This window comes from Marmota marmota, unplaced genomic scaffold, assembly GCF_001458135.2.
Source record: "Marmota marmota marmota unplaced genomic scaffold, marMar, whole genome shotgun sequence".
Lineage (NCBI taxonomy): Eukaryota > Metazoa > Chordata > Mammalia > Rodentia > Sciuridae > Marmota > Marmota marmota.
The window spans coordinates 11773250-11786579 of NW_026000222.1; the positions used below are offsets into that span (position 1 = coordinate 11773250).

Below are 13330 nucleotides of genomic sequence, written 5' to 3' on the forward strand. Positions count from 1 at the left end.
CCAACTACAACTGAAATATATATATATATATATATATATATATATATATATATATATGTGTGTGTGTGTGTGTGTGTGTATTTAAAAAGAGTGATCTTTAAAAAAAAAAAAGACCTAGAAGAGTTGAGTATCTTCTCATTTTCTTTTCTCTGTTTCCATCTCTTCACTGGTCCCCCAGGTATAGGAGAGTTGGGTCAACCCTTCACTGCAGTGGTCTCCCATCCTCAGTGCTTGTCACAGCTTCACCCTCCTCTGGGGAACTGTTTTCGGCCTACATGAGCTGCTTTGCCCAAAGATGCCTGTGAAGTATGCTTTCTTCCCCTACTCCCCAGTGGCTCAAGGTCCATGAATGGCTGATGTGGGGTACAAAGTCTATCTCCTTGCTTTTTGAGAGAGATTAGCCTTGAAGATCAAACTGGGGCTAGACCTGGGTGAACCGGTATCTTTGCTGGTTTCTTCCTCTGCCCTTTCCTGCGTTCTCCCTGGCTCAATAAGTCACTTGCATAAGAATCTCTGTCTCTGGCCCTCATCTAGGACCTCAACCTAAGATATCTCTGTTGGCACTTGTGGCTTTCAGAAAGATTTCCTGCTACTGGATTCTGTCACTCAGGAAGCTTGTTTGCTTAAGATTAATGAGTGTGAGCCTGTAATCCCAGTGTCTTGGGAGGCTGAGGCAGGAGGATTGTGAGTTCAAAGCCAGCCTCAGTAACAGTGAGGTGCTAAGCAACTCAGGAAGACCCTCTCTCTAAATAAAATATAAAATAGGGCTGGGGATGTGGCTCAGTGGTTGAGTTTCCCTGAATTCAATCCCTGGTACACCCCCCCCCCAAAAAAAAAAAAGATTAAGGAGTGTGGGTGAGGTTGAGACATTTGTTATCCCAGTAATTCAGGAGGCTGAGGCAGGAGAATCACAAGTTTGAGGCTAGCCTCAGCAACTTAGTGAGATCCTGTCACAAAAGAAAAAAAAAAATCTGGGGTATGGCACAGTGGGAGAGTTGCCCTGGGAGAACTGTGTCAAAACTAAATAAATAAAAGAAAATAAAGAAATAAAAATAAATAGGGGTTGGATACCTATTGTTTTTGTTTTTTTTTTTTAAAGAGATTCCTCTGAACCAGAGTAAATCTCTGTTCTTTTTATTTAATTTTTAGTTTTAGGTGGACACAACATCTTTCTTTTTATGTGGTACTGAGGATCGAACCGCACGCATGCCAGGTGAGCGCGCTACTGCTTGAGCCACATCCCCAGCCCCTGGATACCTATTGTTTTAGTCAGCCTTTTCACTGCTGAGACCAAAAGACTTTACAAGAATTATTTTAGAGGAGGGGAAAGTTTATTTGGCACTCACGGTTTCAGAGGTCTAAGTCCATAGACAATCCACTTCATTGCCCTGCGGCTGAGAAGACCCAAAGGCAAGCCCCCAGTGACCTACTTCTTCCAACCACACCCTACCTGCCTACAGTTACTGACAAATTAATGCATATCATAGGACTATCCACTGATTATGTTACAACTCTCCTAATCTAATCACTTCACCTCTGAACTTTCTTGCGTTGTCTCACCTAAGCTTCTGAAGGAACACTTCACATCTAAACCATAATACCTACTGTGTGCCAGACCCATAAACACTTTATGTGCATTAGATTATCGAGTCCTCCCAATCACCTGATCAAGCAAATACTATTGGAATCTTACAGACAAAGAAACTGAGGCTGGAAGAGGTTGAGTGACTTGAGCATTCAAGAGGAAGGAAGGATTGGAAACTCTGAAGATTCTCAACTTCACACCCTCGGATTTAATGAACAGATTCCACCTACCTCCTCAGCCCAGTAGAGTGTACTTTTGCACTCTGTAGATCCCAGACAGTGCGACCACATACAAAAAGTTACATGTTTTTGAGTCTGTCTACTGGTTATAGATTGCACTGAGGGCTTCGTTTTATTTTCTTGGCACTGGGGATTGAATCTTGCTTCTTCTTATTTTGTTTCTGCAGTGTTTGGGGATAAACCTACTGAGCTACCCACCCAGACCCAGAGTAGGGGGACTTCATTTAAATAAAGCTTCCTTATATCTTTGTTTCTCAGGTGAGGAAGTGCTAGAACAGCCCTGGAGCCGTCCCTCCCCCACACCCAGGTCTGCCCTTAGAGATGAAGTGAAGCCCTTTGCTTCTGAGCTCCTTGGGGACACAATCTGTGTTCTTGAGGTGCTGCCAAAGCTGCAGCAGCAGGCATCTCTGCCTGCCGCTCTGCTGCAGAGCTGGGGATCTGCATTGCTGAGAACAGTAACTAGGGAGGTAGCACTTTGCTTGCTGGAGGCCTCATGGATTCACAGAAGAGTGAGCAGGCACTGAAGTCAGGGAATGATATGAGGCCTGGGCCAAGAAAAAAGGGGACATGACTCAAGGTGGAACTAAACTCAAGTCTGCTCTTCAGTAAACAAATTGTTTCTAACTATAACATCCTAGGCACTGTCTTAGGGCTTGAGGATACAATAGTGAACAAACCAAAAATTCTGTGTTAATGGAGCAGGATGGGTATAATGATGGCAGAAATAATAAAAAAAATTTTGGTAGTATTTAGTATGGAGTAAAGCAAACACAAGAATTGCGGTCATTTGATACTGTTTAACTCATTTTACAAATGGAGACAGGGAGATACAGTAGCTAAGTGACTGGCCAAAGTTACATTGAGTGACAGCAGGGTTCTCTACTTCCATTAAGACTGACCTCAGGCCCAGCCCGGCATTGTGGCCCATGCCTATAATCCCAATGACTGAGAGGCTGGGACAGGAGGATCCTTAAATTCAAAGCCAGCCACAGCAACAGGGAGGCGCTTAGCAACTCAGTGAGATCCTGTCTCTAAATAAAATTCAAAAAGGGTCTGGGAATATGGCTCAGTGGTCCAGTACCCCTGAATTCAATCCCTGATACCAAAAAAAAAAAAAAAATGACTGACCTCGTCCTGAAATTCCCAAGTGATGCGTGGGGTGGGGGGGGGGCTGAGACAGGAGGATGGAGTTCAAAGTCAGCCTCAGCAAAATTGAGGCGCTAAGCAACTCAGTGGGACCCTGTCTCTAAATAAAATTCAAAATAGGACTGGGAATGTGGCTCAGTGGGAGTGGCCTAAACTCAATCCCCAGTACAAAAAAAGATTGACCTCGGGAGCCCCTTGGGCTACTTTTTTTTTTTTTTAATTCGGGGTGTGTCGGCTGGAATTCAGGGACACAGGCATGCTAGGCTATTTATTAAGGGCACCAGATTTGGAAAGCAAAATAATACAGATAAAGCTCAAGTCCTCCTTGCCCATCCCCAACTGTAGCAGCCTCTGTCTTGATGCTTTCCTTTTAGTCCTGTTCTGCTTTTTAATTAGGTTGTAGATGGACACATGACTTTATTTATTTTTATGTGGTGCTGAGGATCAAACCCAGTGCCTCACGAGTCCGAGGCAAGCGCTCTGCAGCTGAGCTACACACCCAGCCCCCTCAGTCCTGCTCTTGTACATATGTATGCTGTGTTCACACGCATTACTTTCTACGCAAGTGGCTTCCTGTACATACTGTCTGTTCTACAACTTGCTTCTTTTTCCTTAACAAGATGTCTTGAACATCGTTCCCTGCCTTTCTAGCTAACTGCTGCATTGTATTTCATTATATGGATGCGCCTACTTTAGTTTCCAGGACCCTAGAAATTGACACTCTGGGATGTTTCCATTCACAACTTTTGCAAAAGCTCCGGAGGTTTCTCTTCCCACTGTAGATTTGGAAAGTTTTTTCCGAAAGAATCCAAGTGACGAAATCAGGAGCAGCATTGCTAACTGCTAATCAATCTAACTGTAACTGCTTAAGCTCCCTCAAGAACTGTGATTCCCACCCACCACCTCCGCTCGAACCGCAGTCCAAGGATTCGGCCAGGTGAGCTGAGAGAAAAAAAAAAAAAGCCCAATACACCCAAGAGTGCAACCTCGAGTCACAGAAAACGGGCCTGCGTGTTTCAGAAGCACAGGCTCCTTGGGGAGGAGCTGAGAACGCCAGCTCCCCGGGGATCTGAAGACGCCACCTTTAGCAAAGAGCGGGGCGGAGTTGCACGCTGGCCGAAGCCCAGGCTCAGGGCCGCGTCTCGGGCGGCGGGAACCTATCCTCGTGGCGCAGGGCGGAACTACATTTCCCAGGGTGCTCCGCGAGACGACGCCAGCCCCGCGTTAAAGAGCTGGCTCCGCGAGCGCCCGGCGGCCGCAGGTACGTGGTGCGCGCGACTCCTCGCGGCTCCCCAGTCCTCCCGCGGGCTCCCACGTCCTCCCGCGGGCTCCCACGTCCTCCCGCGGGCTCCCACGTCCTCCCGCGGGCTCCCACGTCCTCCCGCGGGCTCCCACGTCCTCCCGCGGGCTCCCACGTCCTCCCGCGGGCTCCCACGTCCTCCCGCGGGCTCCCACCGCCCTCTGCGACCCGCCGCACGCCCATGTCTCCCCAGGGAAGAGTCTCGAGAGCTCTGCTGGCACCCTCGGGCGCTCACCTACACCAGGGGACTTCCGCTGTCCTACTTCCCTATGGCCTGGGTCTTTCAGCGGAAGTTTAGGGGACTGTGGACGCCTGGGACACGGAGGGACACACCCCCCACCCCTGAGGCAGGTGGGGCGCTGAATGCAGACGCCGCTCTGATTTTACTTTGAGGCCACCTCCTGCCTCGGTTTACCCCATCAGGTCTCATCATTATGCACAAATCTCCAAGTCATGCCGTTTGTGTAATTTACATAATTGCTTCTTTTCTGCCTGCTTTCCAGAAGGCAACAAATTAGAGCCCTCTCTAAGCCTGTTTTTTTTCCCCTTTGTGGTGCTAAAATGTGCGAAGTCCTTGCCTGGCCCATTTCACTATATATGAGAAGGCTTTATTATTTTAGTCTCTCCCTGGCTCCCCCACTCTATCAGTGTGTTGCCGAGGACATTAAAAAATGTTTTATCTTTGGTGCTGGGGGTATAGCTCAGCTGGAAGAGTGCTTGTCTCTCAAGCCCAAGGCCCTGGGTTCAATCCCCAGCACCAAAAAAAAAAAAAAAAAAAAAGTTTTAGCTTCAGCAGATGAAGTTTTATTTAAAGTGGGCAGAGGGAGGGAGCTGGGGTTGTGGCTCAGTGGTAGACCGCTTGCCTAGCAGGTGTGAGACAATGGGTTCTGTTCTCAGCATCACATATAAATAAATAAAGGTCCACTGACAACTAAAAAATATTAAAAAAAAAAGAAAGTGGGCAGAGTATTGGAATAATTATGATGTGGGTTCTAAGATTTCTGTATTTACGGTATGGTTCTGAGCAAAAATACTGGAGTTTGAAACTCCTGCCTGCCTCTACTAGCTCTGTATGACCTTAGGCAAGGCAGGGTGTTTTCACCTGTTTTTTTTTTTTTTTTTCCAATCCCTTGCTGGGATTGAACTCAGGGGCACTTGACCACTGAGCTACATCCCTGGCCCTATTTTATATTTTATTTACAGACAGGGTCTCACTGAGTTGTGTAGCACCTCCGTTTTGCTGAGGCTGGCTTTGAACTTGAGATCCTCCTGTCTCAGCCTCCCTAGTTGCTGGGATTACAGGCCTGCACCACATTGCCAGGTGAGTGTTTTCATCGTTAAGCCACACTTTCCTTTTTTTTTTTTTTTGGTATAAGAGATAACTTTCCTTTTTCTTTTTGGTACAGGGGATTGAACCCAGTGGTGCTTAACTACTGAGCTGCATCCCCAGCCCTTTTTTTTATTATTATTATTATTACTTTTTAATTTTTATTAAACATACTTTTTAGTTGTTGATGACCTTTATTTTATTTATTTGTATGTGGTGCTGAGAATCGAACCCAGTGCCTCACACATGCTACGCAAGTGTTCTACCACGGAGTCACAACCCCAGTCCTACTTTTTTATTTTGAGACAGGGCCTTGTTAAGCTGTTAAGGATAGCCTTGAACTTGTGATCCTCTTGCCTCAGCCTCCCAAGTGTCTGGGATTACAGGCTTGTGCTACTGCACCCAGACCCAAATTAGAGGTTCTTACATTGATTTTTCCCTTAGGTTTCTAAGAGGAGATGACATTATCTTCTTCATGTTAGTTTGGATCCTTGGAAAAACAGAGTAAGTTGGGGTTAGATTTATGAGCTTTTATTGGGGAAAGAAAAAGGGGAGCAAGCTGGGGAGGTGGTGCCTATATATAGGCCTTGTGCATGCTAGGCAAGTACTCTACCAACTGAGCTATATCCCCAGCCCTTTATATTTTATTTTTATAGTACTGGGGATTGAGTCCAGGGGCTCTTTTAAATCTCCAGCCCTTTTTATTTTTTGTTTAGAGGCAGGGTCTCACTAAGTTGCCAAGGTTGTCTTTGAACTGCTTCTGCCTCAGCCTCCTGAGTTGCTGGGATTCTAGGCATGTGCCATTGTGTCAGGCTGTCAGAGGAGTCTGGGTCTGCCCTGAGGAATTTGTGGGGAGCAGTTTAGCCTCCATGTAGACAGGAAGGTAGATTCAGACTACAGAGGGTGTGGGGGGTGGGAGTGTGTCTGTCAGTTATACTCTCTGCCTCAGGAGACCTAGAGGGTTCAAGGTGCCTTAGGCCACACAGTGAACTGTGGCCACAGTGGAGCTCCTTGCTGTTCCCTTCACAGGGAGAGCCACGTGGGCATCCTAGGGAATGTGTTTGCCCTCAGGTGCCTGGCTAAATTTTCTAGGTCAGATTTCTTTGGATTACCCCCCTGGGGCTTAGCAGGGAGCAGAGCAATTTCTTTCAGTAGACAGAGGCTTTTCCTGAAAGTCGGGAGAAGCGTGGGAGTTGCTAAATCAGCCATAACTATGGGCTTGGTGGCAGCTGAGTCGGGTATAAGAAGAGACTGGTTGCTGAGATTCAGGTGTCAAGTTGGCTTTTGGCTGGGGTGTGGGCTAACCACTGGATGCATACGTAGGGCACATCTTGGACAGTGGCATGTGGCTTGCTTTGACCTTTCTCACACTGAGCTTTAGGAGCTGGAGGGAAGAGGTGACAGGTATGCTGCTTTGTAGGACAGTAGCAGATCCCTGCCAGAGTCAAATACTGGGGCACATCTAAGGATCCAGCTACAGATGGTTGTGGGAGTGCAGAGGCTCTGGAGTCAGTTTGATTTCCCATGGGTTAGAGTGTTGGCTGGCCTGGGGGTACGGGTGAGGCCATAGCTTTGGCTGGACTTTCCCACCACTTATCAGTACCTTGGAGGAAGATGACTGATGGGTAGGGTGCAATCCCTTTTGCCTCAGAGCCTCTGGGAGAGGAGGTCCCTGAGTGTTTGGATTTCCTCCAACAGTTTTTTTTTTTTTTTTAAAGAGAGAGAGAGAGATAATTTTTTAATATTTATTTTTTAGTTTTTTTTTTCGGTGGACACAACATCTTTGTTTGTATGTGGTGCTGAGGATCGAACCCGGGCCGCATGCATGCCAGGCGAGCGCACTACCGCTTGAGCCACATCCCCAGCCCCCTCCAACAGGTTTTGCACACCTCCCACAAGTCAGTGTTTGTGTTGGCTGCCCCCTTTCCAGGCAATCTCCCCAGCCTAAGGAACCTGGGAGGTTAGGTGCTCCTCTCCATCCCTTCCCCAGCTCGAAGCTGGTGACTGAGTGATGAGGGGCTCCTGTTACAGAAAAGGCAGCCCCTTGCTTAAGATGGGACCAGAGATCAACCCTGTCCCACTTGCCTCACTTCCTATCTCCTAAGTGTGCTTTCACAGGAAATGCTACATACCTGCATTTTTATATTATTGTATTAGGGGATTGAACCCAGGGTCTCTTTACCACTGAGTTATATCCAAGCCCTTTTTATTTTGAGACAGGGTCTTACTAAATTGCCAAGGCTGACCTTGAACTTGCAGTCCTCCTTCTGCATCCCCCCAGTTGCTGGGATTACAGGTACCACCATGCCTGACTCACTCACATTTTAGAAAGTCAAAACATGCTTGCCACACGATCTGGCAATTCCACTTCCCATGTCCACCTAGAGAAATGAATTATGGTACTCACACAGATCTGTACCTGAAGGTTAAATAAGAACTTCATTTTAGCCAGTCATGGTGGTGCATACCTATAATCCTAGTGACTTGGGAGGATGAAGCAGGAGGATTGCAAGTTTGAGGCCAGCCTCAGCAATTTAGCAAGGCCCTAAGCAATTTAGTGAGACCCTGTCTCCAAATTAAAAAGGCAAGGAGGGAGGTTAGGGAGGGATGTGGCTCGGTGGTTAAACACCCCTGGGTTCAATCCCCAGTATCAAAAAAAAAGAAAAAAAGAAAAAGAAAGAAAGAACTTTATTCATGATTGCCAAAAGCTGGAGACAGTTGAACTATCTTTCAGTGAGTGAACAAATGAATAGACTGTGGTACCTGCACTCCAGGGATGCTACTTGGCAGAAAAAAAGATAAGGATCAGCTATCAATCTGTGTCTCATAGGCATTATGTTGAAGGAAAGAAGCTAATCTCAAAAGTTCATATTCTGTTTATCTGACATTTTTGAAAAGACAAAACTATAGCTATGGAGAACAGATGAATAGTTATCAGGGGTTAGGGAGAGAGGAGGGTATGACCAAAAAGTAATAGGGTGAGGGAGTTTTTGTGATGGTGAGCACAATAATCTATACTTGTATTAAAATTTGTAGGACTATATATCAGAAAGAATTTTAGTGTATAACAATTAAAATCATACACAACAATTTATTGCTGCTTCAGGAAGTTCTTCTACTTTGGCCAGAATGGAGCAGCCAAAGAGGGTTGATTGGACAGTCATCATCCTGACATGCCAGTACAAGGACAGTGTGCAGGTCTTCCAGAGAGGTAGGTGACTCCCCCTCCCCACCTTGCCCTCAAGGTAAACCTTCCCCATCCTCTCCCTTGCCAGATCCCTACAGCCCCAGGAACTGATCTCATATCTGACCTGGCCCTTCATTGTGCTTGTTTTCTCACCTGTAAAATGGGAGTAAGAGGTTACTCTTACTTATCTGATAAGCAACCATATGAAAACCTAAGTCAAAGAAATCAATGACTATTTCTAGGCTTGCTCAGGTGCTTTGGACCTGGACCGGAAGGTTGGGGGACAGGTCTCAGCATACTTTTTGACCACAGAGCTGGAAGTGAGGCAGAAGCGGGAGCAGATCCCCACTGGGACACTGTTACTGGCTGTGGAGGACCCTGAGACACGCGTGGGCAGTGGAGGAGCTACCCTCAATGCGCTGCTGGTGGCTGCTGAGCACCTGAGTGCCCGTGCAGGCTTCACTGTGAGTGATTCCCTGCTGCTGCCCCTCTGGCCCTGTTCTTGTTGGAATCAGATAATTTCCAAGATTTCCACCTCTCTGGCTCCGTTGTCCTGGCCAGGTCAGCATTTGGCTTGTGTTTTAGAATCTGTACTTTGGCTAGACTCATCCCTGCCATGCCGTCCAGGTGAGAGCAGAAGGCAGGGTCTGCCTTTGTAGTGTTTTTAGAAAGTTGGAACCAATATCTCAATGGGAGGTTTTCTGGCTTTTTAAAAGTTTGAAGATTCCCAGCTTCTTGGGAGGCTGAGGCAGAGAATTGCCAGTTTGAAGCCAGCCCTGGCTACTTAGCAAGACTGTGTCTCAGAATAAAAAGGGCTGGGCATATAGCTTAGTGGAAGAGTATCCCTGGGTTCAGTCCCTAGTAATGGAAAACAAAGAACAACAACAAAAAAACTCAACAAACAAGAAGCAGGGTTCAAAGATCTTGCTATCCTGGGTTGTCTGTCATACTTGTTTGGAACTGAGATGTGGCCCTCCTTTGGACATGTGAGTCAGTGTCATCACACACACCCAGCCACTTTTGGTCACCTTGTCTGCATAGCATGGAGAGTGAGGGTGGTCACAGAGATGGCATGGGTAGGGGATGGGGATACTGGTTGCTGAGTAGCTGACATTCCCTGAGTCACCCAGCTGTATGGCCTCAAGTCATTGCCTGAGGGCAGGGAGGTGGCCTAGGTAGAGAGCTGCTGGCTCCCTTACCCAGGCCAGGGCTGCCTCTCCCCTGTTTGGGGCCATTGGTCTTGACCTGGTCTTTGTCCTTTTGGTACCTAAGTGGACTTGTGTCGGAGTCCCTCCTTAGACAGGTCTTCCTCCAGGTGCCATTTGCTCAAGGTCTCTGTCCACCGGGCTCTCTCTCTCCTGACAGGTGGTCACATCTGATGTCCTGCATTCATCCTGGATCCTCATCCTGCACATGGTAAGTGGAATTATGGGCATGGGCAATGTAAAGGATCAGAACCCTGATTCTCAGGGTTGGGTGGAACTTGAGGAACTGTCTACCATTGTGCATGTGCAGGGTGTTCATTTTGCAAATCCCAAAGAATCAGAATCAATCAAAATGTCCAAAAATCGGAAACTGGCTAAATATATACAGTATGTCCTTCAGACAGATTAAAAGGTCTATCTTTATGCATTGACCTAGAATGAGACTTTTTTTTTTTTTTTTTTTTTTGGTGCCAGGAATTGAACTCAGGGTCACTTAACCACTGAGCTACATTCTCAGCCCTTTTTATTTTTTTAATTTTGAGATAAGGTATTGCTAAGTGACTTAGGGCCTCACTAAATTGATGAGGCTGAACTTGCTGTCCTCCTGTCTCAGCATTCTGAGCTACTGGGATTACAGGTGTGCACCACCATGCTCAGCTAGAATGAGACCTACCAACTCTGTAACCTTGGCAAGTCACTAGACTATAGGTTTTGGTTTCATCTGTTGTATGTGTGTATGGTGCTGGGTTTGAACGCAGGGCTTTGTGCATGCTAGGCAGGTATTGTGCTACTAAGCTACATCCTGGTGTCTTCATATATAAAGCAAGAACAGCAACAGCTCCTCCTTCATGTAGATGTGAATGTGGTTATGGACGTGCTGAGATGACCCACATGAATGCTTAAAACAGGGTCTGGCTTACTCCAAGTGCTCAGTGAAAAAGTCCTGTGACAGAAGTTTGTGTGGAATGATCTCAGTTTTTTTTTTTTTTCTTTCGGTGATACTGGGCCAAACCCAGGTCTTCTTACACTGAACTATGTCCCCAGCCCTTATTTTATTTTGAGACAGGGTCTCAAAAGTTGCCGAGATCGGCCTTGAACTTTGTGATCTTCCTGCCTCAGCCTTATCAGAATCATCTCATTCTTCTTCTTCTTCTTCTTTTTTTAATGTTTTTTTAGTTGTAGTTGGTCACAATACCTTTATTTTATTTATTATTTTTTATGTGGTGCTAAAGATCGAACCCATGCCTCACACGTACTAGGTGAGCGCTCTGCTGCTGAGCCACAACCCCAGCCCAGAGAATCATCTCATTCTTGTAAAAAAAATCATTTAAAGTATAAATTAAAGTCTGATAGAATGTACCTCAAATTAGGGCAGTAGTTAGTATCTGAGGGATAGTTTTCCTTTTTGCATATTTGAATTTTCTAATTTTTTTTACAGTAATCATGTTCATTATAAAAAATTGTAAGGGAAATTGCTAAGATAACATTTTTTATACATCTTATACTCGATGCCTGCCACCCTTGCACAGCTGATGAGGTGTCCCAGTTTTTCTGCTCCCAGAGCTCCTTCACCAATCCCTGCTCCCACCCAGGGTCGAGACTTTCCCTTTGATGACTGTGGCCGGGCCTTTACCTGCCTCCCTGTGGAGAACCCCCAGGCCCCTGTGGAGGCCTTGGTCTGCAACCTGGACTGCTTGCTGGATATCATGACCCACCGGGTAAGCCACATAGTGGCCCAGGGGCCTTTTCCCGACTAGCACCACCTCTCCCATACTGTGCCACCAGATAAGGTCTGTGCCAGCTCAGATAGGAGACCCCAGAAAGTTCAGGTACTTAATTTGTTATAGCCTCAATTTGGTCTTGGCCACCTTGGGGGAAGGTGTGCTCTAGGTGGGACAGAGGGTGGTGATCATTGGTACCATAGGTCTTGAGAGGCCCCTGTTACTTAAGGAGTAGACTCCCCTGGGATGAGGTTGCTGCTGGGGCATGTGAAACAGGCCAACATGCCTGTGAGGGAGTAGAGAAAGGGCTGGGTCAGGCCATCCAGCTGCTTTCTCTCTTTTTCTTTTTTTCCTGTCCCCTGAAGCTGGGCCCAGGCTGTCCCCCAGGTGTGTGGGTCTGCAGCACTGACATGTTGCTATCTGTTCCTTCAAACCCTGGTAAGTCTGAAAGGGCCTGGGATCACCTTCCCTTGCCACAGCTAAGGCAGGCTTTACCTTTCTAGCCCATTCTGTCTCTGGGCCTTCAGAAGGGAGGCTTAGGATATAGAGATGAAGCCCGGGAGGCAGGCTTTCCCTTGCTACGACTCAGTATGCCTGTCTATAGAATGGACACAACAGTGCTGCCCCTTCCACCCCATAGGGCTTTGTGGAAGTACTTTGGGCGACAAGGGTTGTTATTCTCTAGAGGAGTGTCCATTTGGTTTTGGAAACCATGTTCCCTTTTATTTATATCCATATTCCCTTTAGAGGTGCCCAGATACCCAGCCCTGGGCTCTTGCTTCTCTGTAACTGGGGGTTCCTTGCCTTGGGTTGGGGCCCCTGGGAGCCTCCTGTATGTGCTACTCCACAGGGATCAGCTGGGACGGTTTTCGGGGAGCCAGAGTGATCGCCCTTCCTGGGAGCCCAGCTTATGCTCTGAATCATGGTGTCTACTTCACTGACTCCCAGGTACTGCCTCTGGGGAAAGCTGAGCTGGCTGGGATGGCCTTCGAGTCCCATGCATTAGGAAACCCCTTGTCCTGGTCTTGATCTGGTCCTTGGTCCCAGCATGGTCTTGAGCCTGCCGTGCTTTTCCATGGCCACAACTCTGGGCTCACTTACCTTTTGCCACAGATGCATTTCAGTCTGACTGCTTGCCAGGCTCAGGTAGGGCTCCCAGGCAGTACCCACGATTAAAGCTGGTTCTCACCCTCTGTGGATAGAACTCTTAGGTGCTTGTGTCCCCTGAGTGTGCTGCTGTCTGCCAGACTTGCATGATAAGTTTTCACTTGGAGAACACTTGTTGACACCTACGGCAATATTGCCTTCTGTGTCCTCTCTTGCTCCCTTCTCCAACTCTGAACATCCCTCCACATAGGGCTTCGTTTTGGACATTTACTACCAGGGCACTGATGCAGAGATACGGCGGTGTATCCAGCCTGATGGGCATGTGCCACTGGTATGGCTGCTGGGCTCCGGATGGGGGTCTTTGAGGACATTTTGGGATGAGAGGGAGAATTTGCTTTCCTCTCTGGGGAAAAACCACACTCATTCTGGAAGCTTCCAGAGCAGGCTAGAACCAGAATCTGAGGATGATCTAGAACTGGCTTTTTTTTTTTTTTTTTTTAAACATTTTATTTA

The 13330-nt window shown here is 47.1% G+C and overlaps 1 protein-coding gene across 7 annotated transcripts in view; it reads left to right on the forward strand.

The window, feature by feature from the left end:
* Fcsk (fucose kinase) overlaps positions 1 to 13330 on the forward strand; it is a 36028-nt gene that overhangs the window by 12313 nt on the left and 10385 nt on the right. Inside the window, exons 1-9 of one of the 7 annotated variants that reach the window (XM_015496091.2) lie at positions 4160 to 4231; positions 6042 to 6101; positions 8704 to 8808; positions 9097 to 9248; positions 10150 to 10200; positions 11582 to 11707; positions 12076 to 12148; positions 12561 to 12658; positions 13068 to 13148. In XM_015496091.2, coding sequence (XP_015351577.1) covers positions 8727 to 8808; positions 9097 to 9248; positions 10150 to 10200; positions 11582 to 11707; positions 12076 to 12148; positions 12561 to 12658; positions 13068 to 13148 — 663 coding nt within the window. In that variant the 5' untranslated portion in view covers positions 4160 to 4231; positions 6042 to 6101; positions 8704 to 8726. Of the gene's footprint in view, positions 1 to 4087; positions 4232 to 4369; positions 4622 to 5534; positions 5592 to 6041; positions 6102 to 8703; positions 8809 to 9096; positions 9249 to 10149; positions 10201 to 11581; positions 11708 to 12075; positions 12149 to 12560; positions 12659 to 13067; positions 13149 to 13330 lie in introns of those variants that run through there. The other 6 variants (XM_015496090.2, XM_015496092.2, XM_015496093.2 and 3 more) reach the window with 6 other exon arrangements.